The following is a 27715-nucleotide window of genomic DNA, read 5'->3' on the forward strand; positions in this document are numbered from 1 at the left end:
AAATCCGGGTCAGACAAGTGTGCCCAGCCCACCTCTTCCCATCCTTTTCCTCAGCCTTGCCTCTTTCTTGCCTTCAAACCCCGCTGTGAGGAGCAGCCCTCCCTGCTGCTGGGGCCTCCCTCTCCACTAACCTTGGCCCTATCCGGCCTGTGTCCTGTAGCGACCTGGTCATTTACTCCTTGTTGCCCCCCTGAAAACAGTGGGAACTGGTGGTCCTTGTCTTTGCATCCTCCACTCTGTGTAGAGCTGCCGCAGGCACTAAGTGTTTCCCAAAGGCTCGCTGATTGATTGACTGATTGAGATCAGGAAAAAGACGGGAATAGATGTCAAGGGGATGAAGCTGATGGACTGGGACGTTTAAGAAAGAAGACATGTCAGACTCTGCTAACACGTTGTAATATAAAGAAGCAAAGGACAAGGGATGAGATCAAAGGAACTACAATTTTTGCTTGCAGCCCAGAGAAAATGGCATTGAAGGCTAGAGGAAAGGGAAGAAACCATCTTTATTTAGACCAAGGCCATAATGGTAATGTATTGTAAAGAGGTTGTCAAGAGGGGTCAGGAGGCAACCACACAGACCAGGTGGTCCTGAGGCAGCTTGGGATAATTGCACCGAGGACTAAAGTTCATGGGATTTGTGTACGATGACTACACCATGTTCCCCGATTTGTCAGAGCTGCTCTAAGGGTGTGCCCCCAGAATCAATAAATATGGAGTGAAGGGGACCCTCCTTTTATGGAGGAGACAATGGGACCTTATGAGGAGAAAGGACGTGCTAAGGGTCACTTGGGGAACTCAGTCTCATGCCCACAAGGTTCACTCTGTGACTTCTCTTAGTCCCAAAGAGAAGGTCGTCAACTTGGCCGTGATGATTCTCAACTTTAAATTCACCCTCAGTAAAAATAGACGGATCAATAAAATACAGCAGGAAAATGTTCTGGTAGCCCAGTGATTGCAGCTGCCGGCTTCCATAGGCCTCGTCCCTTTCCACCTATTTTTTCCCTGTATTTTGGGGGACCAGATTCTGCCAAGGCAGACCGGGGTGCAGTGCCATCCGCTGATGTCCTTGAAAGTCGCCCGCTCAGAATCCATATCGGGGCCCACGGTGCCAAATGAAGTGGGCCTCCTCCTGCCTGCCTCCTGCACCAAGGTGAAGGCTTCATTAATTCATTGCATGGTGCTATTAACCCAGTCCCCTAAAGCGTGCTCCATAAAGTCCTTCTGAGAGCCATGGACACACACGCACCACATCTGGTGACACAAGTAATGGCGCACTTGAGTGGGGGCCAATAAAAGCTTTTTGTTGGAAATACTCCGATGACGATTCCAGCCCTTTGGAGAGCTGACCTCTGGATGTGTGGCCGAGGGCCAAGATGCAGGGGTCATTTCCCTGAGCAGTGGAATTTTCTCCCAGAAACATGAAAAGCCTATTATCTGCTAATGAGGAACAAGTTAATGACATTAGCCATGACTGATTACCTGTCCGGTTTGGCTGAATAGGGGCGACTTTGAGGAATGAATGTTAATGCCCTGATTACACCCTTGGGAGCACAGAACCGGCCCCTCCACACCCCGGCCTGCTTTCAATCCCAGAGTCCTTGACTACTAAACAGGACAGTGAGGAGATGACAACACATTTTCTTCTGTAATGAGCCACAGGACAGGCAGGGAGACCGAGGTTTTGTATTTTCATCGATTTCCCAGAGTAATTCTCTTCTTAAATTTCAGACTTGATACCTAATTTCAAACTGTCTTTAAACAAGGGGGTATATTTGATCACATTTAATTAAAAAGGTTTCACACAAATAAAACCAATGTAGCCACGATTAGGAGGAAATCGGAAAACTAAAAAATTAAAAAATAATAAAAAAAAAACCTTTTAATTTCTCAGATAAATGACTCAAAAATGAGTCAAATTTATGAGAATGAGACAATTGACAAATGGTAAAAGCCTATGAGCAGATCATTTTTAGAAGAAATCAAAGCTATATATACTCATATAAAGATGCTCTAATTCATTATCTATTAGAGAAATTAAAAGCAAAACAACTATGAGATACTATCTCACATCTATTAGATTAGCTAAAATAGAAAAGAGAAATGAGAAATGTCGCAGGGGGTGGGGAAACTTGACTAATACACTCTTCGTGGAACTGAGAATGGATCCCACCATTTTGAAGAACAACCTGTTATCATCCCGATCCCCAGCCCTAAGGATCCTGCAGCCTTGTGATTAAAGGGCAGCAGATGTGCCCCAGGCTGCCAAGAGATAGAAATGGGATGGGCCCCACGCCACCTGCAGAGTCACCATAGCCATGGGCCTTTTGACTCACAATCTAGGAATTTCTCAGTGTTCCCTTCCTGTGCTGTGAGCCTGGAAGAGAACAGAGCCCTCTGGGGCAACCAGAGGACACCACGAGGCACAGAGCCAGGGGCCTGGCCAGACACTTAACTCCTGCTTGCCTCAGTTTCCTCAACTCTAAAATGGGGATAATCATAGCACTGTCCTCCTAGGGTGTTTTGAGGATCAAATAAGATAATAATTGTAAAGTGCTTACACAAAGTGCCTGGCACACAGCAGGTGCTATCATTATAAATGCTAATTTATTTAAATAATAATGGTTGGGCTACATTGGACTAAAGTCTAGCTGTGCTTGTGAAGTGATTTTTTAAAAATCCAGCTCTTGGCCACCAAACATTGGTCTCCTTCAGTCTCATCTCATGAAGGCTGGTCCCCACCCACACCTTTTCCAGGTCACTTTCTCTAGTTCTGTCTCAGTGTCTGGGGGTGGAAGGTGCAAATGTCCTTTGTGAAAGTGCCCGGGGGAGCTTGGGACATAGAAGAACTAGTTATGTCTCAGGGTATTTTCCAAATCCCTTCCTAGACCCCTCCCTGCCCATGTCCTTTGGTTCCGGGACTCTACTCGATCAGTCGCCTTTCTTGCTGCCTCCCTGGCACACAGAGTCCCCCAAAGACAAAGAAGTGTTCCCAAGACAAGCTCCAGGATCGGGGAATGGAGGCTGCGGGGCATGAGTCCAGAGCTCTTCCTCAACTCCCACCCAAACCATCGGGATCTCAGCCCTTGGGAACAATGACAGGAACAGGTGACTCTGTGACTTTTTTTTTTTCCAGACCTCCCTTTCAGGGAGTCTTTCTGGACCCCCTTTGCCTTGTGGCTTAGGCTTTGTTTGTAAAAGAGATGGAGTCTTCTAAGTATATTTCTAATGAGCTTTCTTCCCCAAGGGTTCACTAGCTGGGAAAAAGCCTAAGGGTAGGTGCCACGTGCAGGCACTCACTCACGTTTTCTGAGAGTAAAAAGTTGATAAAAGCCTGATTCTCCAGATGTCCTCTCTAACCCAATAGCTGTTTTTAAACAAAGAATTTGCTGGGCCCTGCAGAGGGCACTGTATTCTGGAAAAGGGTATGGTTGACGGTCTGTTGCCCTCACATAGGAACGGCCAAACCTGAGCTTGGCAGGTGGAGTCCTTGGGGACTTGCTCATATTTCTGATCTTAAATGGTCAGCATGTGGGTGATCCGAGTCAAAGCCTTTCTAAAATCCTGGCATGAGAAACTGATGCATTGTTAGTGGAGTTGTGAACTGATCCCACCATTCTGGAGAGCAATCTGGAACTATGCCCAGACTAAGTAACTATATGGACACTAGCACTAGTAGGTCTAATTCCAGAGGGATCATAAAAGGGGGGAAGGACCTACATGTGCAGAAATGCTTATAGCAGTCCTTTTTGTGGTGGCAAAATATTGGATATGGAGGGGATGGCTATCAACTGGCGGAACAAGCTGTAGGATATGAATGTAGTGGAATAAATACTATGGTGCAATAAGAAATGATGAACAGGAAGATTTCAGAATCACCAGGAAAGACTTGTGGGAACTGATGCAAAGTGAAATGAGCAGAAGCAGGAAAACACTGTACACAGTATCAGCAAAACTGTGTGATGATCAGCTGACTCAGCTCTTCTCAGCAACATAATGATCCAAGACAAGTACAAAGCACTCACAAAGGATAATGCTGTCCACCCCCCCGATTAAGAACTGATGGACCCTTTTTTATGTATAGCTTTTTATTTACAAGACATATGCACGGGTAATTTTTCAGCACTGACCCTTGCAAAACCTTCTGTTCCAACTTTTCCCCTTCTTCCCCCTCCCCTCTCCCCTACATGGCAGGTGGACCAATACATGTTAAATATGTTAAACTATATTCTAGATACAATATATGTATACATACATAGAGTTATCTTACTGCACAAGAAAAATCTGATCTAGAAAGAAGGTAAAAAAAATTCACAAGGGAAAACAAAAATGTAAGCAAACAGAAGGAGTAAGAATGCCATGTTGGGTTCCACACTCAGTCCCACAGTCCTCTCTCTGGGTGTAGGTGGCTCTCTCCATCACTGAACAAGTGGAACTGGTTGGAATCATGTCATTGTTGAGGAGAGCCACGTCTGTCAGAAGTGATCATCGTATGGAAGTGGAAATCTTCAACATAGAGAAGATCCAACTCACTTCCAGTGGATCAGTGACAACAGAAACAACTACACCCAGAGAAGGAACACTGGGAAGCGAATGTAAACTGTGAGCACTACTGTCTATCTACCCAGGTTACTTATACCTTCAGAATCTAATAATTAATGTGCAGCAAGAAAATTGGATTTACACACATATATTGTATCTCGGTTATACTGTAACACATGTAACATGTATGGGATTGCCTGTCATCTAGGGGAGGGAGTAGAGGGAGGGAGGGGAAAATTTGGAAAAATGAATACAAGGGATAATGTTATAAAAAAAAATACTCATGCATATGTACTGTCAAAAAATTTATAATTATAAAATTAATAAAAAAAAGAAAACAATAAAAAAGAGAATAAAAAACATTGATCATCATATAGTATTGCTATGAAGTGTATAACGATCTCCTGGTCCTGCTCGCTTCCCTCAGCATCAGTTCCTGTCAGTCTCTCCAGGCCTCTCTGAAATCCTCCCGCTGGTTGTTTCTTACAGAACAATAATATTCCATAACATTCATTTACCACAATTCGTTCACCATTCCCCAACTGATGGGCATCCATTCGAACTGATGGACTCAATGTAGATTGAAGCATATTTTTCCACTTTATTTTTTTTCTTTTAATCTGTTATTTCTTTCACAAATGTGTAACTCATATGGAAATAAGTTTTACATGATAGAATGTGTATAAACTAGATCAAACTCCATCTTTGGAAGAGGAGAGGGAGGGAGGAAGAAAAATTTGGAATTCAAAATCTTGCAAAAATGAATGCTAAGAATTGTCATATATCTGGAGGGGGGGATGATATACGATTATAACCACGGTAACCGGGTCATGATAGCAGACCAGCCTCTGCTTAGGGGGGAACACTGGGATGAATCTCAGAGCTGTTCCTCAGAAAGCCAAGTCTCATTTCTTTTCGGTTAAGATTAGGTCTTGCAGATGCTTCTGATCTTTCTTGACTCCACATCACTGTGTATGCTGGTGAACAGAGACTTGGACTCACAGGTCCTGGATGAGTTGTGACTCTGGGGCCTGTGACCTCATGGTAGGAAGCCTCCAAGGCCCTCTGTAACCCAAAGCCATAGCATCAGAGGAATGACATGGAATGACATGTCACAAGAAGGGACTGCTACCATCCCCATTTTACAGATGAAAAAACTGAGGCAGGCAGAGAATAAGAGACTGGATCACAGGAGAAGCCACATTTGAACTTGGCCCTTCTCCGCTCCAGCCTGTTGGTTAAAAGGGAGGAAATATAGAATACAAAATTGGATTAAACCTCAAAGCTTGATTCTTGAAATCCATGGTTTTCAAAATGACACGACACCCTTGGGAGATTTATGATGTTACCATGAACAGCATTAAAACAGATGAAAACATCAAATAAATTGTGTTCACTGCGAAAACACCCGATTTACAGTCTGAGATGAAAAGCTCTGAAATCATCACAGCTCCCGTCCAAGTGGTGAGGAGCCCTTTTATGTACACAGTCAGCTTGTGTTCCCGGGCCATGCTGCTGTGCGCCAACAGGGAGCTTTCTGCGTTGGGCGTAAAATCGGGAACTCGGTTCTGGACGTTGGAGACAGAGCTTCCCTGATGATGTCCAGCTCCCCCCGCCCCCCAGAAGAATCCTCCCGCCCAGAGACGACTTAGACTCAACATTCTGGGTTTCAAGGGGGTAGAAACAGATTTCTCCTGCCACTGGGAGACATATTATTCGATAGGGAGAATACGCCCAATGGTGAATTAGCGGTTTTTAACCATGTGACCTTAATTCTTTTAAGAACCAGCCCAGAGCCACAGAATGTCTGAAACCAGAGAGAACTCTAGCAGAACTGGAATCCCCCCCCTCCAGGGAAGGAGCAGCCTATTCCACTTCTGGGATGGCAGAGGGCCGTGGGGGAGCGCTTCCTCCCAAGCCCCCACGTGCCTCATCCCTTTATTTCTTTGTTGGTTGTCACTAACATCCTGTTGACATAAAAGCACTCACACTGATGCTTTGCATTCTCAGTGTTTGTTGGAAGCCATCACTACTTTAAACAGTTCTCCAATTTCTTTTTCACAAGGTAATTCATGTTCCACGAAGCTGTGCAACGACATCATTGAGTCATAACCAGTCATCTAATTATATTCCTTGCAGTTGGAAAGTTGTCCCCAATTCCCCGTGCACCCCCAGGTTTTTCTAAGGATTTTATTTTCCCACATTAGTTCCATAGTGAACCTGTGAAACAAAGTGCCCTCTGACTTGTCCTGTGGCTCCACTCACGTGCCATCTTTCCAGCCCCCCGTGGGAGGTCGGTTTGGATCTTCGAAAAGGTTAGGCAAAGTTTGCCCCAGTTGCTCAAGTCTCCCAAAATACATCCCCCTCTTTCAGCAGTTCTGACGATTTTAACTGCAAAAGGTGCCAGCTGCTCACATAGCCGTTCAGAAAGCCTGCCAGGGAGCTGGCTAGATTGCAGGCTTGGCAACAAGCAAGCTTCCTAAATCAAAGCTGCAAATTCCGAGATGGAAGTCGGAGAAATATCTTCGGAGCGGTGACCTTCATTCACAGAAAATGTTTATTCTTAGAGGGGTTTTGTGGTTGCTTTGGGGGCGCTTATCAAGGCTCTTGTTTTCTCCAGAATGAGAAGGAACATTAAAACGGAGGATCGGCACTTTATTGTATTTTTATTCAGCTGTATTCAATTGGAGTCTTCAGGAATTTAGAAACCATTTAGAGTTGTTGTATGTTCATCAAAACCCATCAAAATCCTGCACAGTGGGCGAGGAGGCTTGGCCTTGGGCTGAGAAGAGCAGGGTTTAAGTCCCAATCCAAGTGGACTAGAAGCCATTGAGCCAGGCGGGGCCAGGCTCCCGGGTAAAGGGGTTTTAGCTTTGAATCTTCCCCTCCTCCCTCCCCAACAGGCCCCACCCCTGCTCCTGTTTTCTCCCAGAAGGGAGGAAGCCCGGAGGTCTCTGGGGAGCCGGGTGGGCTCAGTTTGGGGTAACAGTGAGGTCCCGGAAATCCAGGCTGGGGAGCAGGGCGCTGGGTTGGGGTGCCCACTGTTCCCCCGGAAAGACCATGATTTGTTCTTCAGCCATTTCAGTCGTGCCCAACTCTGACCTGCTGGGGGTTTTCTTGGCAGAGACGCCAGAGGCCTTCACCACTTCCTCCTCCAGCTCATTTTACAGACAAGGAAACTGAGGCTGAGACGGCCAAATGCCTCACTCTGGTGATTCCAGACCTGGCACCCCACCCAGCTGCCCCAGTGGCTGCCCCAATTCTGGACAAGATTGCTCAGACCAGTTCTGCCCTGTGCTGCTTTGGGACCCTGGCCTTGGGTTTCCTCCACTTTCAAATGAGAACTCCCGGGGGGTTGTAAATTCTGGGGATCCAAGAGGTAGCCTTAAAGGGAGCCTCCGCTCCATGGCCTCCTCACACGCGGGTAGCCGGACCTCCCTTCTCACACAGGGCTCCAGCATAGCCAGACCGACAGGCGCAGGCGTTGGGGAGGACGCATGTGCCCCCGTGCAGACACCCTGGATCACAAAGGGCTGCAAAACACAGGGTTCTTGTGTCATCCCTGTGGGAGGGGGACGCCCAGGAGGCTGCCTGCTCCCAACTCTTCCCACCTAGGACCTGGGACATGGAGCAGAAGCATCGGGGGCTCCCCACCCGGGGGTGCCCAATAGAGAATCCCCCCTCACCCCCTTTGGGAGTCAAGGTTCCTAGCTCTAGGGCTGGAAGCCACATCTGAGGTCAGAAGGGGAAACTGAGGCCCACAGAGTATGCAAGTGCTGGGTCTGAACCTAGGCTCTCCCCTGACCTGGAATCCAGCACCCCTTCTACTGCTCCACCCACATGGCTGAATAAGCTGCCCTTCTTCCCTGGGATCCTCCCTTTAGTCCTCCCCAGCGTCTTCCCTGTGGCCTCCCTGCAGCACCGAGAGGGTGCTCTTATCGAGGATCGCCGTGCCAGGCTTGCTGTGTCAGTCGGGATCCATGATTCCCTTTCCTCTGCTGGATTTCCAGCCCTGACATGTTTACTGATTGACTTAGAGAGGTCAGTTTCTCGATTTTTTAAGCTGGTCTCTCGGAGGGGGGCGTGCTGGTCACTCTCACCCTGTGAGCCGCTGGGGGACAGCCGGGGAAGAGCAGCCCTGGAGGCCGGCCCCCCTTTTAGCCACCACCCTGAAGAGGCTGGCTTACTTCTGGGAGAGGGAGCATGGCTCACTGGTAATGGTACCCAGAAGTGAAGGCCGAGGGCTGCTTCTCTCCCCCCCCCCCCCAAGAAGCGGAAAAATTTGGTGCAAAGCCGGCCAGACTAAGATGGCGGGAAACGCCCCTTTGGCCCAGGAGTCTCCCCAGAAGCCCTCTTACCCGAGCTGCATCTCCTCCCTCGCCACCCTGATGGGCAGGAGCAGACATTGGGCCGCACACACCTGCCGCCATTCATGCATGCTGGGTCACAGATGCCTGAGGGCAAGAGGCAGCTCTTGGTGGCCGGCTGTGCCCAAGGGCCCTGGCCCCTTTCTCCCCCCCCCGGCTCCTTCCCCCCTGGCTTACTTTTCTGGCATCTCTGTCCAGTGTACCCCTCGGGGCAGGAGCACACATTATTTCTCATGCACTGGCCGCCATTTTTACAGGGAGGATTGCAGATTGCTAAAGAAGCCAATGGAAAACGAGCAGATGGTGAGCATGAAAGGTGTGTCAGGCCGCCTTCCCACAGCGGGCAAGCCGGGTCCTGTGGCAAAGAGAGCGCCAAGCCTCCAGCCAAGAGTGACCGGGCAGGGGCCACTGCGGACCGGTCTCTCCATCAGCTTCCTCCTCTCTGTAAGGGACCCAAGGATCCCTCTAGTCTCCCAGTCGCCTGGATACCAATGAGAGTGTGCATCAAAGAGCCTGGAACGGCGGGTCATTATCACTGGGACATGGGATGGTAACTCTAGCACCCTACACCCAGCAGAGAAAACATGGCTCCCACGTCCACAATACATGTGGATCCTGTAATCCTCCGTCAGAGAGAATAGTGTAGGGAGAAATGAAAGCATTCTTTTCACTCAGTTGATTCTGACTCATTTCTCCAATAAAATAAAGTCCCTGGAATTCTAATCTTGCGTCAGATTCCGAGCCAGACCAGAAATGGAAACAGAGGAGTACGTCATAAAAGGAACTGCTGGAAGTCTCAACTCATGATGGGAAATTCACTCAAAATTTCCATTCCAACTCAGCAAAATCTATATGGATATCTTGAGACCAAGAATCCAGTTTTTAATTAAATTTCATCAGTCATTTAAAAGCTCCCTTTTCACTGTTCCGGCTCTCCTACCATGAAAGTGGAAATTTTCAGTATTGCAGAGCGCGGCAGAAACCAGTTAAGTGAAAAAATTGTGAGCATAAGCCCAATTCCAAATTCATCCCAGCACAGCAGGTCATGGGAGCTGCCGAGGGAATCCCCGAATCTCAGCATGGCGAGGGGCCTTAATGGAGTAGGGGCGAGACGCTTAGAAATGAGAAAAATTACATTAGTCACGTTTTCCTTGAAAATTAAATTCGTCATGGCGTCCCTCAGCTACGTCAAAAACCCTCCCATCTATGTCAGGTGAGGTCCCTCTTCACAATACTTGCCCAGATTTCTTGTATTTAAACCCAACACTTTAAAAAAATTGGAAATTCGGGTTACCATTCTGACACCTGGAGCCAAAGAATCCAGTGGGGCAGAGGCAGCTGTTTGGCTTATGGCAGACTCCGCCATTGAGGCACACTGGCTCACACAAAGCTGGGAACAGAGAGAGAGAGATGGTCAGCACTCCGTCACAGGAAAAAATAAAATAAAAAGACAAAGAAAACTGAACGGACGTAGCTAGCGGTGGGTAATGAAATACTTCATTTTCGCCACAAGTAAAGGCCATAACTGAGAATTAATTTGGCTTTATTGAACATAAAAAGCAACGAATAAAATAACTAGATAATGGTGGAGGAAGTTTGCTCATTAATTTTATAGATAAGACTACACTAAGAACATGGAGGGTGGGATTGGAATTCCAAATGACCTTGTTTAATTGGAGAAACGAGCAGAGAGTGAGAGGCTGAGATTCAGCGGGGAGATGACCAGGGCAAAACAAAGATAACGGAAATATCGGGAGAAATCCCACAGCTGGAGCTAATAGAGGTAATGGATGTCACGGAGCTGCAGTGGTCCTTAAATTGAACACAAACCAATAAGGCAGCAGAGCAATTGGGAAAATATGATACCATGAGGGGGGGAGAATCACATCAGGGAAGAGCCAGGACGAGGCTTCCCATTCATTCTGCCCTGAGCGATCTGTGAAACCTGAAATTTTAGGGGAGGGGGGCATGGGAAATGTAGAGAGAAAAGGGAATGTCTCAAATTCAGGAAATGTAGAGAACAAAGAGAATGTCCCAAATGCAATAAAGTATAAGGAAGACCTGGGAAGTAACATTGTGGGAAGCTTGGAAAATGGAGACTTTCCAGTAGGCAATCCAGGAAAGAACAGCCTTAAAGACAAGGCATGATTGTGCATGAAAGAGACAATGCATTACCATGTCCACTAATGAAGAGGTGGCTAGATGGCCCTCCGAGCAGGGCCCAGAATCAGGAAGACTCATCTCCTGAGCTCCCTAAGCTCAAATACAGCCTTAGACGCTTACTAATTGTGACCCTGGCCCAGTCACTTCACCTTGCTTGTCTCATCTGCAAAATGAGCCAGAGAAGGCCGAGGACAAACACTCCAGTGTCTCTGCCGAGGAAGCCCTGACACAGCTAAATAAGAGAGCTGGTGGAGGAATCCAAGGGAGAAGGCAGACGGGACACCCCGGAGGGGCGGGAAAGGCAGAAGCGAGTCCCCCATGTCGAGGAAAGGAAGGTCAGCCTCATGGGGCCCATCCCTTGTCTGAGGACTTTGGTCTCAGCCTTCACAAGACTTTGCAAATTTGCAAATACTTCTGCCTATTCCTATTTTCACACTTGTACAGACACAAACACAGACACAGACACTCTCTCTCTCTCTCTCTCTCTCTCTCTCTCTCTCTCTCTCTCTCTCTCTCTCTCTCTCTCTCTCTCTGTCTGTCTTGGTGACGGAATCTGGTCCCCACAGCTGCCGTTACTTCCTCTAAAATGGGCTCCTTCAGGTCTTGGACATTTCAGAAGGGTGAGGGAGAGGAGGAAGGCAGGAAGGGGCATGAGGCTTCTGATCTGAAACTGGAGGCTCAGCCTCTGCCTTTGCTCATCTCCCTTGACATCAGGCCCAGGATCCCAGGAAATGGGTTGATTTGGGTTTTACCTGTGGCGCAGGTAGGGCCGAACCATCCTTGCTGACACTGGCAGATGTCGGGAGCGAGGCACTGCCCGCCGTGTTCACAGTGCTTGGTGCAGACGGCTGGGACAGGGAGAGAGTAACAAATGTGGGAGCCGCCCAGTTCGGGGGCTTGTGCTACATATCAGGGATGACCTTCCAGCTCCAGGCTGGGCCATCAGACACTACGGGGTGCTGGACGGGGTCTAGGCCATTTACCAAGCGCTCCGGACCATTGGCTACCTTTGTGTCAGTGCTTAGTGCATTTTCTGGCACATAGTAGGTGCTTAATCAGTGCCAGGTGACTGACTTGGAGGGGAAATCATGGGTCACTGAGAAAAAGCCTGTGCTTACATTACAGGCTGCCCAAACCAAACATGAGAAGGGGATGGTTCCTATTCAGACTTGCTCTTCTCCGAGATGGGGTCAGGGGGAGGGACGGGAAGACGCTGAATTCTCGGCCCCTTCTGAGGGTCCTCCGCCTGAGCCCCCGTGGTCCCCCACTTCAGACAGCAAATACTCAACACCCCGCATTTCCTGGGAATGATGGGCCTTGCGGAGGCCAGGAGCTCTGCGTTACCTGTTTCACACCTTGGTCCCACGAAGCCATAGGGACATGAGCAGAGATTTTGAGCCAAGCACGACCCCCCGTGCTGGCAGGGTGGGCTGCAGAAGGCTGTGGATGGAGGGGGCAGTTACTGGGAATCATTAGTAACAGGGATTTCCAAGGGTTTTTGGACGCAAGACCCACAATGACCTAGTAGACATGCAACAGGCCCGAGGGTCATGGCCGAGCAAGAAATGCAGGATGTGGGAAGGGGAAGAGAACAGTGGCACTTCTGCCCTGCCACGGACCCCACCTTCTTCACAGGTAACTCCCCCACCTGTGGAATCTGGGAGACACCAGCAGCCCCCAGGCTTGATGCACTTATTGTGGTTCTTACAGTTGGGGTGACAGAGCTGTGATATAGGGAGGGGGCATTTAGAGGTGGCTGGGCTCCCCCGCAGCGGGTCAGCCCCCTCCCCACAGCACTTACCCGTGTGGCAGCTGGGGCCAGAGAAGCCGGCCTTGCACCTGCAGACGTTGGGGCGCACGCACTCCATGCCCTGGCCACAGGGGTGCCTGCAGATGGCTGGGGAGCAGAAGGAGAGGGGATGTGGCCCAAAAAGCCTGGCTGGGGAGGGGGGTCGGAGGGGAGGGCCGGTGGGAGCTTGGCTCACTCCTCTCCTGCCAAGACCCAGTTTCCTTATGGGAAGTGGGGTCTCAGGCTCTGGGCCAAGCAGGGGCCCTGCTCCCAGACCGGGCGGCTGGTTAATTTAATTAGGAGGAAAGCAGAAAGGGCATCAAGTGACTGCTGTCAAATGAAAAGGGTCCCTTCGGTTTTTATTAGTCGGGCATTCCTGCTGTAAAGCAGACCGAGGCCGGATTTGGACTCAGAGGCCCAGTCCAAGAGCTGCCATTTCCAGCTGCTTCCGGTCCCCCAGCCGGGAAGGGCGAGGTGTGATGGGGCCCACTTCTGGCACCACGTCTAGGACTTTCCTCGCACCCACTGCTCCCGATGCCGAACAACTGGGTACAAGGTGAAACAGCACGGTGCCCCCAGCCGGAGAGCAATTTAAATTCTAAATGAGCTTCCTCCTCTATAGGAAAGGGGTGCAATCACCCCAAGAGCCTGCCTCCCAGAGGTCTGGGATAGAGCGCCCTGGTGCGGAGGCCAGCCCGGCATCATGCAGGGGCTCCGGACTCCTGCCACCCCCCAAGGCTTGTCCCTGCACAGATCCCGCAGCTGCTCACCAGGGGCAGGCGCCACGGGCTGGGCCATCCTACCTTTGCACTGCGCCCCATCTCCGTAGTATCCGAAGGGACAGCGGCCGCACCAGAAGCTTCCGTCGGGGGCTGAAGCACAGGGCACCCCGGGGAAGCAGGGGGAGTCGGCACAGGGGAGCCGCTCGGCCGCCCCGGGTCGGGGGGAGCTCTGGTCCCTCTTGGGCGGTGCTGGGGACGCCGAGACCGGGCTGGGACCGGCTCCCGATTCATGCTGGAGGCTGTCCGGGGTCCCGGAGGCCGCTGGGGAAGGGCCCGGGCTGCTGCCGTCCACGGCTGGGGGCACGGCCGGCCGGGCAGCCTCCAAAGCCACAAGGGGCGGGGACGGGGACGCCCCGGGAGCACGGCTGGTGACCGCCGGGGATTCTTCAGGGGACGGCGGCCTGGGGACTCCGAGCGCCCCGGGCTGCGCAGAGGGCCCAGAAGCTCCGGCTGAAATTACAGGAATCCCCCCCCAGAGACCTTGGGGGACGCCCTGTGCCGGAGCTCCCTTAAGGACTCCGTGGAACACCCGGGGAGTGTTTAGGGGAACCCGGCTTTCAGCGAAGCCCTTAACGTGGGCAGAGTTCCTTCCAGACTCATCCCTCCGCGCCCCCCCCAAGAACACAGGGGGGGGGGGGAGAACCGGCAGCCCAAGGCGTAATTGCGCAGGGTTCACCGGGAAGCGGACTGAGGGCGGAGATGGGCGCCTTGTCCCCCGGGCTGCGCTAGGCTCGCTGTCCTACACCCAAACCCTGCACTTCCTCCCCGGTGCCCAGACGTGGCTGCGGATCGCAGGCTCAGCGCTACAGCTGGGTAAGGCGAGCCAACGAGCGTTTATTAGGCACCTACTGTGTGCCAGGAGCCCTGGGACTGACCAACGAGCCAAGGTCTAGAAAACATCAAAGCGCCAGAAACGTCCCCGCCAGCGGCGGACAGTCTCGGAACTGGGACAGCCAAAAAGTCCGTCCCCCTGCGCCCGGCCTAAGCCTGGAGGGCGCGCAAAGTCCGGCCGCCCACCAGCCCTCGCACGCCTCCCCCTTCTCCCTGTGGCAGAGCCTGGAGGGAGCCGTCCGCGGGGGAGGGGAGTCTGGGGGAGGGGAGTCTGGGGGAGGGGGGAGCGTCAGCGGGGGAGGGGAGTCTGGGGGAGGGGGGGGCGTCAGCGGGGGAGGGGAGTCTGGGGGAGGGGGAGCCGTCCGCGGGGGAGGGAGGGGGAGCCCCCTCAAAGACCCGCCTCGGGGAAAGACCCCCGGGAGAGATGGCCGTCCCTCAGTGATGGGGACCAGCGTGCGCGGGCACGGGGAGGGCCCAGGGCAGCGCGTTCTGGGCCCGTGGGCGGGAGGAGCCGCAGCCGCCGCCCCCCAGACCCGGCGGGAGCTCGCCCACAGCCTCCGGCCCAGGGCGGCCCCAGGTCCCGGTCCGCACCGCCTGCCTGCGTGGGGGCTCGTCCAAACCCGGAGCCCCGGCGGGTGGAAGGAGGCGCAGAAAGAGGCCGCAGTGGCCGGGACTCCCGGCGCGCCTCCCCTGCCCCGCCCGGCTTTGGGCAGAGGCCTGGAGCCTCCGAGCCTCAGTTTCCCGGCCCGGAGCCCGCGCCTCCCGCCTTAAATCTCCGCGGAAACGGGGACGGAGCCTCGGGGGAGATTCCTCGGGGGAAGCCCGCCCTCTTGTGGCGCTTGGGGGAACAGTTTTTCCCCGAAGCAGCTACAGAAAGCCCCGGGCAGGGAGTAAGTTCGAGTTTCAAGCCGGCCAGGCAGCTGCCCGATGTCCCCAGGGTGGCGCGGGCGGGCCCCTGCCCAATGACACCGGGGGCTTCGGAGGAAGACCCCAAGCGACCTCCCTCAGCCTGGGCGCGCTGCCCCGCCGCCCTCCCTCTGCGGTGACCCCCCCTCCTCCCCCAGCAGGGCCCAAGGGAACCCGCCAGCAGTGCTAGAAGAGAGGCTCCCTTCTTCCTCATCTTCTCAGACCAAAGGGAGCCTTGGGAAGAGAAAGCAGAAAGCGGCGAGAGCTGCATCCAGACGGGACAGCCCCCTGCACCAAAGGCCCCCGAGAAATGCCTGTTTCTGTGACAACGGGCCCATCACCTCCCTCTGGGCGCCTCCGTCCCCCCGTCTGTGAAACGGGGCCATCCAGCTCCCTCCGATCCGGTGACTTCCCAATTCTTCCTCTAAAGTCACCTCCAATCTTCCCATTCTTTGTTCAGGGAGCAGCTGGGGCTCGGTGAAAGGGGTGCGGGGCTTGGAGTCAGGGGGACCCGAGTTCAAATCCAGCCGCAGACACTCACAGGCTGCCGGAGCCTGAGCCAGACCCTCCGGCTCTACCTCAGTTTCCTCAGGTGTGAAACGGGATCAAAGCAGCTCCCTCCCAGGTGGTTTGAGCGCCCCAGGAGATTGCCCTTCTAGAGAGTTCATGCAGCGCCTGACACTAGTAGGCACTTAATAAATGCTCGTTTCCCCCCAGGCTCCTCTCCAACAGAATGAAGAGAAGGAGCAATGCCGGGGGTGCCTTCTTGCCCCGGGCCGGCAGAGCTGGAGCAGCCCAGATCGTGGCCTGGGGGCCTCGCAGAGGAGCCCCCAGGGATCCCCCAACTCACCAGCAGCACCTCGGCCAGCTTCTCTCTCTTCGGAGTCCTTGGGGCCTGCGGGGTGGGGAGGCAGCTGGCTCCCAAGCGCGGTTTCCCCTGCAAGGGACCTGGGGGTCAGGGCTCGAAATGCAGGGAGCGGCGCCCCACCCTGCAGAGCCAGTGCTCCTGGGTCGTCCTTCTCACTTTAAGACAAGGAACCGGCTGAGAAGTGCTTGCAGAACCAGAGTCGGGGCTTCCGATCCCAGCCCAGCGCCTGGCACTGAGACACCCGGCCTCGCGTGCTGGAGATCGCCGCATGGCACCCTGCCCAACAGGTGCCCAGCCCTCCGTGGGGCAGAGCGGCATTCGGAGGCAGCCCCTTACCCTGGCACGCCTGCCCGGCGCCGTGGACGGCTCCAGGACACGGGTCACAGCGATAGGAGCCCAAAACGTTGACGCAACGTCCTCCGGGGAGGCAGGGGCGGGACCTGCATTCGTCCACGTCTTCCTGGCAATTTGTGCCTGGGGTGAAACGGAGAAAGGTGAGGGGGAGCGCCGATAAGCGGACGGTTCTCCCCCCTCCCCCTCTCCAGCCAATCCCACTCCGTATTACATGTATGGACAGCTGGTCACAAGGACTTTCTCCTTCTGCCCTTCCTTGCATCCCCAGCCCGGCCCAGAGGCTGGCACAGGGGTCAGGCATGAGAGGCACTAACTGAGCTGGGGAAACGGCTTCTGCCTGGACCACCCAGCTGGGGTCAAACCCACCTTCCTGAATCCCCTTCTGGCCCTCTCCCCGGCCCCCCTCCCAGAGAGCAGGCCCGCTCTCCCCAGTGTCCTCAGTGCTTTATATACAGTAAGTGCTCAATAAGTGCTGCTTCATGCAGCACAAAATACTTCTAAGCAGGACTCAGTCTCCTGGCCCTGTCCCAGGGAGAACTCTCTCCCGTGGAGTCTGCTGTGGCTCAGTCTCGTCGGATCCTGGGGGGATGCTGGGGGGAGGGGGGGTGACCTCAGAGGGATTGAAGAGACACCGCTTCCCTAGTTTACAAGTACTTAGTACTCAGCAGGGTGACGTCATGGTTCTCTAGTTCACACATGCTCAGTGCACTGTAGTGATGTGATTGTAATAGGGCATATAAGGGCCAACGGGACCGGGAGAGAGACGTTGCATCTCCCGCCCTTTAGGAGGCCCTCGGGACGGTCTAGGTCTCGTGGAGGAGGGCAGGAGGCAGGAGAGCCCCCAGGAGGGTGGAATGTCTCCCCCCCAGTCCTTGTTGCCTCATATACTCTATTACAAGAGCATCCTCCAAGGTGAGGACCTTGTGGAACTACTAAGTGCATGTAAACCAGAGAATCAGTATCTTAATTCCACTGAGCTAACGCCTCAATCCCACTGAACCCGAGAACTATCAGTCACCAGGCTACACGGGCTAACCACGGGCTCATCAATTCCTCCGAGTTAGCACCTTGCTTCAAGTAGACTTCCCGAGTTCTGGCCCTCTGCGCATCCCTTCTCCGCTGTGCCCCCATTTAACAGATGGGCGACTTGCCCCGATCATGTGGTTTTCAGTGTGAGGCTGTATTTGAACTCAGGTCTTGCTGACTCCAGGGCTGGGCCCCACCCGCTGCCCCCCTCCCCCCTCCCGATGCATCCTCTCTCTGCCCCCCAGGGCGCCCGGGTCCTGGGTTCCCGCGGGAGTTCGGGCCGGGGCTGGCGCTCCTCCGGCATTCTTAGATTTCCAAAACTTGGGGGCGTTCTTGCTCCTCCCAAGCGCCTTGGGCATCCCCCAGGCCAAGGTCAGCTCGAGCTCCCGGTGTAGGAGGCAGGAGGCGGGGCTGAAACTACCCACGGAGCTCCCCGCCCCTCCCTCCAAGGAGACCGCCAGAGCGCACTGACCCGCCCACCCCCCGGGGCATTCACAGGCGTGCTGGCCCGGGGCTTCTCTGCACCGGCCCGAGCCGTCTGCGCCACAGGCGGGGCCTTCAAACCTGGACCCGCGTGCCGGGGGGCCGCCCCCGCGGGGCACACACCAGCCGCCGTTCTGGCAGTCACAGGGCTTCACGGACACCTGTGGAGGCAAGGAAACGGCCCGCTCATCCTTCAGCCCCCGGCCTGGGCCAGCTGGCAGCGTGGGGGCCGCTCTGACCCGCGGCCACGAGGGGTTTATTCTCATTAAACTCCCCCGGAGAAAAGAGAGCACATGTTAAGTGGCGCGAGGGGAGGCTGCTGAAGTCCCCCTGAGCACGGAGCCTCAGTTTCCACACCTGTAAGATGGGGACAGATTCCCCGAGGACCTCCCCGGGGCGGAAGGCTGGCCCTTGGGGAAGGGCCCCACTACCTCGATGGTCACGGTGGTCTCGGCGTGGCAGTCATCGGCGGCGCTGACGGCGAACGTGTGCGCGCCCCAGGACAGGGCTTTCCACCGCAGGACGCCCCCGGGAGAGACGCTGGCGGCCCGGGGCCCCGAGCGCAGCGCGTAGGAGACGGGGGCGCCCTCCGGGTCGGTGGCCCGCAGCCGCTGCGTGAAGTTGGCGCCATAAAACGTCCAGAGTCTTCGCGGGGCTTCGTGGAACACGGGGGGCCGGTTATCTGCGGCGGAGCGGACACCCCCTCACTGCTGGGAATCTCCCCGCTCTGCCGCGGGCCCGGCCGGAATCCTTAGGGCTCACCTGGGCCGGCGGCCCTTCTCCCCCGGGCCCCCCATATTCCTGTGTCCCCAGAGCCCCTGAGAAGCAGGAGGGAGAGGAATCGGGCAGCTTGTCGTACCCACCCCACCCAAGGGCGTCGGGGCCCGGGCCCTGTTCCCCCCCTCCCCCCGTCCCCGCTCCTCGGGTTCCCAGGCCGGGGTGGGAAGGGCGTTCGCCCGGCAGGGAGCCCCGCCGGCCATTAGCCTGCATTGGCTTAGCGACCCGGAAAATCAGCTTGGGCAATTCCGGCCGCCCACGGCAGGCGGGCGCCTCTGGTCCCGCTTTCGTCAGTAAAAAGGGGCAGGATGCCGTGGAGGCGGGAAGTCGCCCCCTACACGGCGGTTTCGGCCGCCCCCACGGGCCCCGCCCCCCGGCCTCCGGGCTTGGGCGGCCAGGGCCCTCGGTGGGGAGCGGCGTACCTGGGGACACGGACCACGTCCATCTGGAGAGGTCGCTCCTGCAGAGCCGGCACGGCCCGGTCGGGCTGGGCGCCCCGTCGCCGTAGCAGCGGCCGTCCACCAGGCAGTGCTTTTCCTAAAGGTAAAGGAAGCGGCATCCGTGGGCAAAGCGCCCCCTCTGTGAGCTTCGCGGGCTTTCCTAGATTCATTAGAGCCCCAAGGTCGGAAGGGGAGACCCGGCACGGGAGCCTACACGGTTCCGGCTCGGACTGAAACATTAGCACCACCAGAAGGGACTACCTTTAAGGTGCAGCGCCCCTCGGCGCGGGGCTCACACGTCTGACAAGCCCCGTCATAGAGCGTCAGAATCCGGGGGTTACTGAAGCGATGGCCGTCGTTAGAAACCTGAAGGAGGGAACGGTGTGTCTCAAGCGATGCCCTGAGTCATCCCTGATCAGAGAAGTGCTAGGGAGAGCAGCTGAGGTAGCACCTCCCACCTGTCTGGTTGGCTGGTGACCGGAAAGGAAACTGATGAGCGATGGAGGGGATGTGGGGAAACTGAGGCCCTGGCACTGCTGGTGGAGCTGGAACTCTGACCTGGAGAGCAGGGGGGCTGCGCCCCACGGGCTGCAGAACTTGCTTTGACCCAGTAATAAATACCACACCAGTTTATTTTACAGAGAAATGTGTTGGGCTTTTCAAGGGGAAAAAAAAAAAAAAAAACTTATTTGTACCAAATAATATTCACAGCAGCTCTTTTTGTGTGGCAAAGAAGTGAAAGTGTGTCCATCAAATGGGGACTCTGAGTGCTTGTAACACTTGTGGTGGATGATTGTAATAGAACAGCACCGTGATAAGGAATGGCCAGCACGATATTCTCAGAAAAAGCTAGAAAGAATGAACAGGAACTGATGCACGGGAAATGATCAGAACCAGGAGCACGCTGTACACAGGAGCAGAACTTTGTGAGATGAGCAACTCCGAAAGACTTGGCTATTCTTCCCAAAACAAGATCCAAGCCCCTCCCCAAGGACTCCCAGCATTCTATCTGTCTCCAGAGAGAGAACTGATGGACTCTGCATGCAGATAGAAGCGTGCTGTTTTCACTTTCTGCAGTTTTTCCATGATATTTTCCCTCTGGGTCTGTGCCTTCTTTCACAACATGATTAATATGGAAATGTTTTGCATGGCCTCACACATAGAACCTTTATCAAAGTGCTTACTATCTCAGGGAGGGAATGAGGAGGGGAAAAATAAAATTTGGAACTCTTTTTTTTCCCCTGAGGCAATTGGGGTTAAGTGACTTGCCCAGGGTCACACAGCTGGAAAAATCAGGTCTTCCTGATTTCAGGGCTGGTGCCCTATCTACTGGACCAACTTACCCAGAACTCTTAATTTTTTAGTGAATGTTAACAATTGTCTTTACATGTAATTGGGGAAAATGCTTTTTTTAAAAAGATGGATTTGCTTTTTTTGTCAATGAATTCTCTGTTTCACCAGAGAATCACTTAGAAAAATCTGTTTGTTTTTTTTTTTTTTTTTTTTTTTTGTGATTATCTTTTTACCTTGATTTGCCACTTTACAATTGGCCCATCTCCCCACAGGTCCATTGTGGGTAACCTCTGGACATGGGCAGGCAGCTGGCAAGTGACAGTTGTGCTGTTTTGAAAGATGACATCTGTGTATACAGGTGCTCCAGGGATCCCTTGGCTACCATTATACTAAAAAAATAGAAAGAATGGCATTTCTCCTTTTCAGTCATGGAAAAATTCCAACAAGAATCAGTTCTTACTTCATGGAATTTTTAAATTGAAAAGATTTTAGATTGGTTCTGGCACATTATGCCCATAAATGCATGTTATTTCCAAACTATATCAAGAAATAAAACCCAATCATTTTGATACACTAGGGAATCTGATGCTTTCCAGTACTGCTGAGGTGGCCACTTTCCCCCCTAACTGGTGGAAAGGATGACCACAGTTTGACAAGATTTGATATAAATTGTGGTCACTTTTTATCGAAGCTTTCAGCAGCAAACACAGAATGTCGGCTCTTGATGTCTAGTGATGAAGGCATGGGGCAGACAGAGTCATCTCGAAAGCCTGAGTCAGAGCGACAGCTTTGTTGACACAGGGGATGAACCCACCACGGACAGCTGAGTAACAGCTGAGTACCTGAGCCTCCACTGGAGCCCCCCCATCCCAGACTAAGAAAATCCAGCCAGCATAAAGTTGTCCACAGCCACAGTGGAAGCGCCAGATTATTGAAGCCATGAAACTGGAGCTGGACAGTGAACACAGCAGGCAGTGAATCCCTTTCACCACCCTGAGTGAGACCTCGTGCCCTTTCAGGGCACATGGGATCATGCTTCGGTCCATCCCCCTCTTACACCAATGGTCACTCTTCATTCCACTTCCCTTAAACTTAGAAAAAGAAGAAAACTCCCTGGAAGGAAGGCAGTGAGAGCAATCTGAGGCCAGAAAGTATCAGTGCTCCTGTACCTTCCCAAATGGCACAAATCCATTGGGTTTGGGCTTGGCAAGGCATTAATATGGCGCCTGCTGTTACTCATAGGATCCTGCCACGATTAAGACCGTGTACATTCTCCAGAGGGACACTGCCTCAAATTAACACTGTGAACACGACTGTCTTTTTCCATCCCCATCTTTTTATGGTCCTAAATTAACTTAACAAATTCAGGGCTTATTCACCCAGGCTGTTAGGGCACAGTCTCTAAATATTATTGTTCTTATTGACTTGTTTATTTATCTACCTATTTGTTTTTGTCCAAAAACAACCTTTCTTGCTGTATATTGTTGTCATGGGGGACACCATGGATTGGCTTGATTCACTGAGAACAATTTCAGAATGTCAGACAGAACCCACAGACCAGCTAGTCCAAGCCAGAGGCAGTTTAAAAGGAACCAATGGACCACACCCCCAAAATGGCCAGCCAACCCTTACATGGAGATTTCCTACCTCCCGTTTTTGGACAGCTCTCGTGCTATTTAAGGATTCTTTTCCCCAAACAATAGACCAAATTTTACCACTTTGGAACTTTTACCAAATACTGCTGGCTTGTTCTCCAAGGCTGTGTGGGTCAAAAACTCCAACCTAACTCTGGTCTATTAAACTCTAATACTAACTGTTCATGCTTCAATGGATAAATAAGAACAATGTTAAGCCATTAATATCTTAATGATCAAGTCACCCTTGGAAACAATGACCTCTCAGACTTAAAGTAAGTTTGTTTATTTTATAAGTGGAATGGGATGTGAGCAAGGAATCAGGTGGGCCGTGGGGAAGATGGGGAACCTCAGAGGTTATTGGGCGTGTCTCTGTTCTCCTTGAGAGCCCAGAGTTGCCTCTTCCAGTCAATTAGCATTTCTCCAGCTCTGGGTTAAGTGCCGAGGACACAGGCTGACCTTTGACTGGGAAAGACACAGGATGTATTAGGGGAGAAAGGACACTAGCAGCTGGGGGAAGAAAGGACGAGTTGGGAAGAGGAGCCTCCCCCCTTCTCCAGGTCTCTGTACCGGAGGTCATCGGCCTACCTGCTGCAGGGTCACTTCACATTTAGGGGTTCCGGACTCCCTGAATCCGCGGCCAAAAACTCTCACGGTGGCGCAGCCGCTGAGCTGGATGTCACATAAGCCAGCCCTCTCCAGCTCCGTGATTTCCGGGGCCTGGTCTTGGGGGAAGAAGTATATTATTAAGCACGGATGGAAAGGTTAAATACTCTCCAGGAGAAACACACTTCGAGGGGCTTGATTGAAACAATGTGGATTTTTTATTGAAGACAGGGGCGGATCGTTTGTCATGTTAGATTCCTGAAATCCGCCAAATGGTGAGAATCGTGCAGCATCCCCCGGGGGCTCCGAAGGGCACCGCCAGGGCGGCGCTCTCCCCAGGCATGTCCTCGTTCTCTGTGGCTGCTGAGAAGCCTCCTCTTCATGTTCTTCTTTCCCGGGCGGAGGGAGTTTGGAGCCAAGAGGCTGAGGGAGAACAACGACCGCCGGAACGCCGTAGGGAGGGCGGTGCCGGGCTGTCCGGCAGCCTGAGTGACCACTGGCCACGTCCTGACCAATGCCAGCCATCCGGCCGGATGCCGGGGGACATGTAACCCATACATGTAAATGCACGCACATACATATGCACATAGTGCGCTCACATGTACCTACAACTCATCGCACGTGGGTAGTGCACACATGCCTGTACTGCACACCTGTACTTGCACACATGTACACACACATGCACACGCGCCTCAAAGAACCAAAGGACAAAGGCCGCGCCCATTCCCCGGCGCGTTCACTCACCTGACCACACGCTGCAGTCGGCAGAACTGAAGCCTGGGGAGCAAGCACAGCCCCACTCCATGCACTGCCCGCGGCCGCTGCACAAACCCGGGCACCTGAGCGCCCGGAGCACGTCCTCGGGGGCGCGGCCGCCGCCTTCCCGGCTGTGCGCGCCCTCCTCCAAGAGCCTCCGCTCACACTCGTTCTCCAGGAGCGCCAGCCCCGCGTCTGCCCAGCCCAGGTCGTCCTTCAGCTGCGCGTCCTTCACGCACATCGCCAGCGCGCTGTCCATTCGGTCGCCCAGGAACCCCGCGCACGCGCTCCCGACGCTGGAGTTGGCCAGCCTCCGGCCGCAGACCTCGGTCGCCCGCGCCTCCGTCAGCCCCGACGGCGTGGGCCACGAGGGCGCAAGCTCCCGCTGGGCGTCCGGAGCGTGGTCCTCGGGGAAGAAATAGCTTAGGCCTTCCAGGTCGGCGGCGCCGAGGTCGGGGAAAGAAGAGGCGGGGAGCTGGCCCCGCAGGCGCGCTCTCCTCTGCCTTCCTCGGGGAGCGGGGCCCCCCGCTTTGCCGCTCTTCTGACCGAAGGCTCCGGCCGATTCCACGCTTGGGAGACGAGCGTATTTTTCTTGGCTTGGAGAAAAGGAACCGGGATGTTTTTCTCCTTTCGCCGAACGCCTCCCGAAGCTTCTGCTCGGCCCGTCCGCGCCGACGGCGTCCACGGCCACGTCCAGGTCTGGTATGAGGGAGGGACGCCGGACGCGCTCGGCGGCCCCGCAGCCCGGAGCGCTCCCCGACGGGGCCCACCGCGATCCGGCCTCGGCTCCAGCACAGCTGCAGTACGGGGCCTTCCCGGGAGAGTTCGGAGGAGCCGGGAGCGCATCGAACAAACTCCCTCCCGGGGAGAGCCTTTCAGAGACAAACATGCGAGATAACGGGATAAAATGAAAACTCCGGTTACTGAGGGGCGCCGCGGAAGAACCGGCGCAGAGGCGGCCACGCGGGGGGCGGGGAGCTTTAAAGGCTTCGAGGAAGCTTCGCGCTATTCAGGTTCTCACTGACACATCTCAGGGGGGAAAAGGGCAGCCGCCTTACCTCCACTCACTGATGAAAGCAAGATAGGGGTCGGGGCGGTCCCGCAGCGGGGCGCCCCGTCTGTCGTGGAAGTCATTCTCCGGGTCTCCGTCAAAGGTGCCGCAGAGCCCGCGGGTGCTCCCGTAGTCCGAGCCGGGGGACTGCACCGTCAAGCTCATGCCCCACTCACTGAGGTCGGCGCGGACAAAGGCTCCGGAAGAAAAGAAGACCTGGCCCCGCAGGGGCGGAAGCAGAGGAGGGAGAGAAGCGCGGGAGGAAGATCAGCCGGAGCTCAAGCGGAGGATAGATGGTGACCCCTGGGAGTCTGCGTTTGCTTTTGCCTCCATATTTAGCGCCGAGGCACTTTCATATTTTGGGCCGTTTAAAAGGAAAGCGGCCACATCCCAGGCCTGGGGGCAGAAGAAGGCCGGCTAGTCCCAACCTCTTGTTTTCTTCCTGGAGGGCGGAGCCAAGAAGGCCTGGTGGTGCTTAAAGGGCCGAGTCAAGACTCAAACTCGAGCCCCCCTTTCCACTGCTCCCCGGGGGCCTCCTTAAGTAGTGATCCTCATTTAACTGAGAGCGAGCTGTAAGATAACTCTCCCCGTGCGCATTTCACACTAATAGTCTCCTGATGTATGAGTATTATGAATAGAGACAATGCCTCACGATTGTAAGTGGCCAGCGGGCAAGGGCTTGCACGGGAGCGTGCTAGCGGGCTGCTGTAAATTAGCCATGATCCGTGCACGAGAAGGGGGAGAAAAGACCGCATGCGCATGCAGGATTGGAGGAGGAGACCATCCATCCTGTGGAAAGAGTGACTAGGAAGAGATGGGCCACCAGACTGCACTGGTACCAACCAATAAAGCATTCATTAGACACCTTTTGCAAGGAGATAAAAAGCAAAAATGAGTCTCTACTTTTTTCATTTTATAGGAGGAAATATCAGGCAGATATAGATATATGTACACAATAAATCTGGGGACAGGGAGAACCGCCAGAGGGAATCAGAAAGGGCGCACCTCATATGCATGCAGCCACGGCTTCTAGGAAATAGGTTTTAAAAGCCAGAAAAAGGCTTCTAGTGTGTCCGCGAACTGTCTTTGCTAGATTAATGAAATATCACGGAAAAGAATCATGCAAATGAAAGGATAAAAGGAGCATGGTGGATGGCAGCCTCTTAGGATTGGAAGCTCGTTGCAGACAAGAACTATTTCTACTTTTCCTCTGTATAATTTCTGGAGCCTCACACATTGTAGGAACTGATAGGCTTGGATTTCTTTAAAGGAGCTATGGTCCCATCAAAGCCTCTGATATTGTGTCAATTTCATATCACAATTAAGATGTTTACGAATGCTAATTGAAGAATATTTACCAAATTAACCTTCTGCTCATATCATTCTGATCTGTTACGTAGCAGTTATGAGATTATAATTTCGACATTTTTCTATTCTCACTAGCAAGAAGCACTTTCTTTTACTTCAAACACAGCAGTTGTTGATTTTTTTCTGATTCAAGTTTTACCAGCATATAAATATCTGTAGGAAATCGAAGTAATGCTTTTGAAGAACAGAATTAATTTTGCCCTTGAGATTGGACGGAAGACCAATGGAACAATTTTTTGATGTATGTTATCTTAAAGTCAGAAAACACTTTGGGTGCGAAATCATCCATTATACCAAAAAATGAGGATGTCGTTTGAGATGCTCACAATAAATCCATCTGCTACTTACCGTGACTTTTCTTCCTAAGTAAGACTCCTTAATCTTGACATTGCCCGCGGGGTCTCTGCTCTTCACAGATAGATAGGGCTGTGACTCATGGAGCCGGCCGCTGCACATGTCCAGCGCAACCACATCGCCGCCTTCTTTGGCCACAAAGCCACAGTTACAAGCCACTGGGTAGTGAAGGCTTCCACAGTCCCACTGGCGAACGTGGACCTCAAAGTCTCGGGACACGCTCTTGTAGAGCACAAAAGTTCCAGTCTTGAAGTGCTCGTAATGTCTTTCATGAAAGAAGAGAAAGGTTGAGGCTGAAGACAATTGTATCTTCAAATATTAATGGAGGTCTTACTCAGATTGAGGAAAATCTCAGTTATTATTTAACTTCTCTGGGTCTTGGTTTCTCTTTCTAAAACATTAGGAAGTTGTCATGATCTCTACTTTCTGCTCAAATTCTTATATTGGTAATATGTCCATTAAAATGTAAGCCTGTTAAGGGCAGGAACTGCTTTTCTTTGTATTCCCATCAAATGGCATATCCTAGGTGCTTCATAAATACTCGTTGATGTGTAAGTATCAAATAATCAGTTACTCTATGCTGTATAAATATATCTGAAAATGTAATTGCATTTAGAATTTCCCCTACAGACACACACCCAAACCATTATAAATATCAAATAATCAGTCACTCTACCCTGTATAAATCTAGCTGAAAACATCATTGCATTGTTAGAATCTTCCCCTGCATAGACACATATACAGAGAGCATCCATGCACACAACTACCACGATAAAGAAAAAATGGATTTTGGTAATTAAACAGCATGGTGCCATTTCCTGACATGTTTGAACACTTGGAGTATCCCTCCTTCTGGAGTTGTCCTGCATCTATCTTCCAGGCATCCACATATGATCATTTTACTCATTTCGGATCTTTAACATTCAATGAAACTTGGCCATGTTATAGCTACCAACTGTAGAGTGGACTCAGCTGTAGTACCCCTGGCACTCATGCCCTGCCTGCTGTGCTATCCCAGCCCTGGCTGAGGATCCCAGCCATTCTCAGGGACAAATGAGAGCTAAGAAATTTCAAGCAAAGATGGAACATAGAAGTACACTCATCTAGGGCAGTCTCCTCAAATCTAGGACTATTTTCCTTCCCCTGGAGCTTCACCCTCACTTCCTAAAGGCAAATAACTACTCCTTTGTGTGAAGAACTGGCCAGCACTGTGGTTTAAAGTTCTGCCCAAACCGAAGGAGCTGGGTTTCCTATTTTGTTCTCTGAACATTAAGCAATCCCATCACCCACCCTTGCATAAAATTTCAATAACCGAAGACATCTAGTAG

At 53.0% G+C, this 27715-nt stretch overlaps 1 protein-coding gene across 1 annotated transcript in view; it reads right to left on the minus strand.

Moving 5' to 3' along the window:
• Positions 1-7870: 7870 nt before the first annotated feature.
• The window catches only part of VWDE (von Willebrand factor D and EGF domains), a 39377-nt gene continuing 19532 nt past the window's right edge, over positions 7871-27715 (minus strand). Inside the window, exons 11-31 of the mRNA XM_074267509.1 lie at positions 26382-26652; positions 24673-24881; positions 23603-24486; positions 22841-22977; positions 20852-21007; positions 19587-19691; positions 19308-19422; positions 18540-18790; positions 18098-18269; positions 16421-16719; positions 16228-16314; positions 14925-15338; positions 13629-14064; positions 13349-13474; positions 12871-12966; positions 12414-12509; positions 11822-11917; positions 10201-10296; positions 9084-9179; positions 8898-8993; positions 7871-8072 (exon numbers count right to left, since the gene is read on the minus strand). Of these exons, the coding sequence (XP_074123610.1) occupies positions 7954-8072; positions 8898-8993; positions 9084-9179; positions 10201-10296; positions 11822-11917; positions 12414-12509; positions 12871-12966; positions 13349-13474; positions 13629-14064; positions 14925-15338; positions 16228-16314; positions 16421-16719; positions 18098-18269; positions 18540-18790; positions 19308-19422; positions 19587-19691; positions 20852-21007; positions 22841-22977; positions 23603-24486; positions 24673-24881; positions 26382-26652 (4357 nt within the window). The 3' untranslated portion in view covers positions 7871-7953. The remainder of the gene's footprint in view (positions 8073-8897; positions 8994-9083; positions 9180-10200; positions 10297-11821; positions 11918-12413; positions 12510-12870; positions 12967-13348; positions 13475-13628; positions 14065-14924; positions 15339-16227; positions 16315-16420; positions 16720-18097; positions 18270-18539; positions 18791-19307; positions 19423-19586; positions 19692-20851; positions 21008-22840; positions 22978-23602; positions 24487-24672; positions 24882-26381; positions 26653-27715) is intronic.

This window comes from Sminthopsis crassicaudata, chromosome 5 (assembly GCF_048593235.1).
Source record: "Sminthopsis crassicaudata isolate SCR6 chromosome 5, ASM4859323v1, whole genome shotgun sequence".
Classification (NCBI taxonomy): domain Eukaryota; kingdom Metazoa; phylum Chordata; class Mammalia; order Dasyuromorphia; family Dasyuridae; genus Sminthopsis; species Sminthopsis crassicaudata.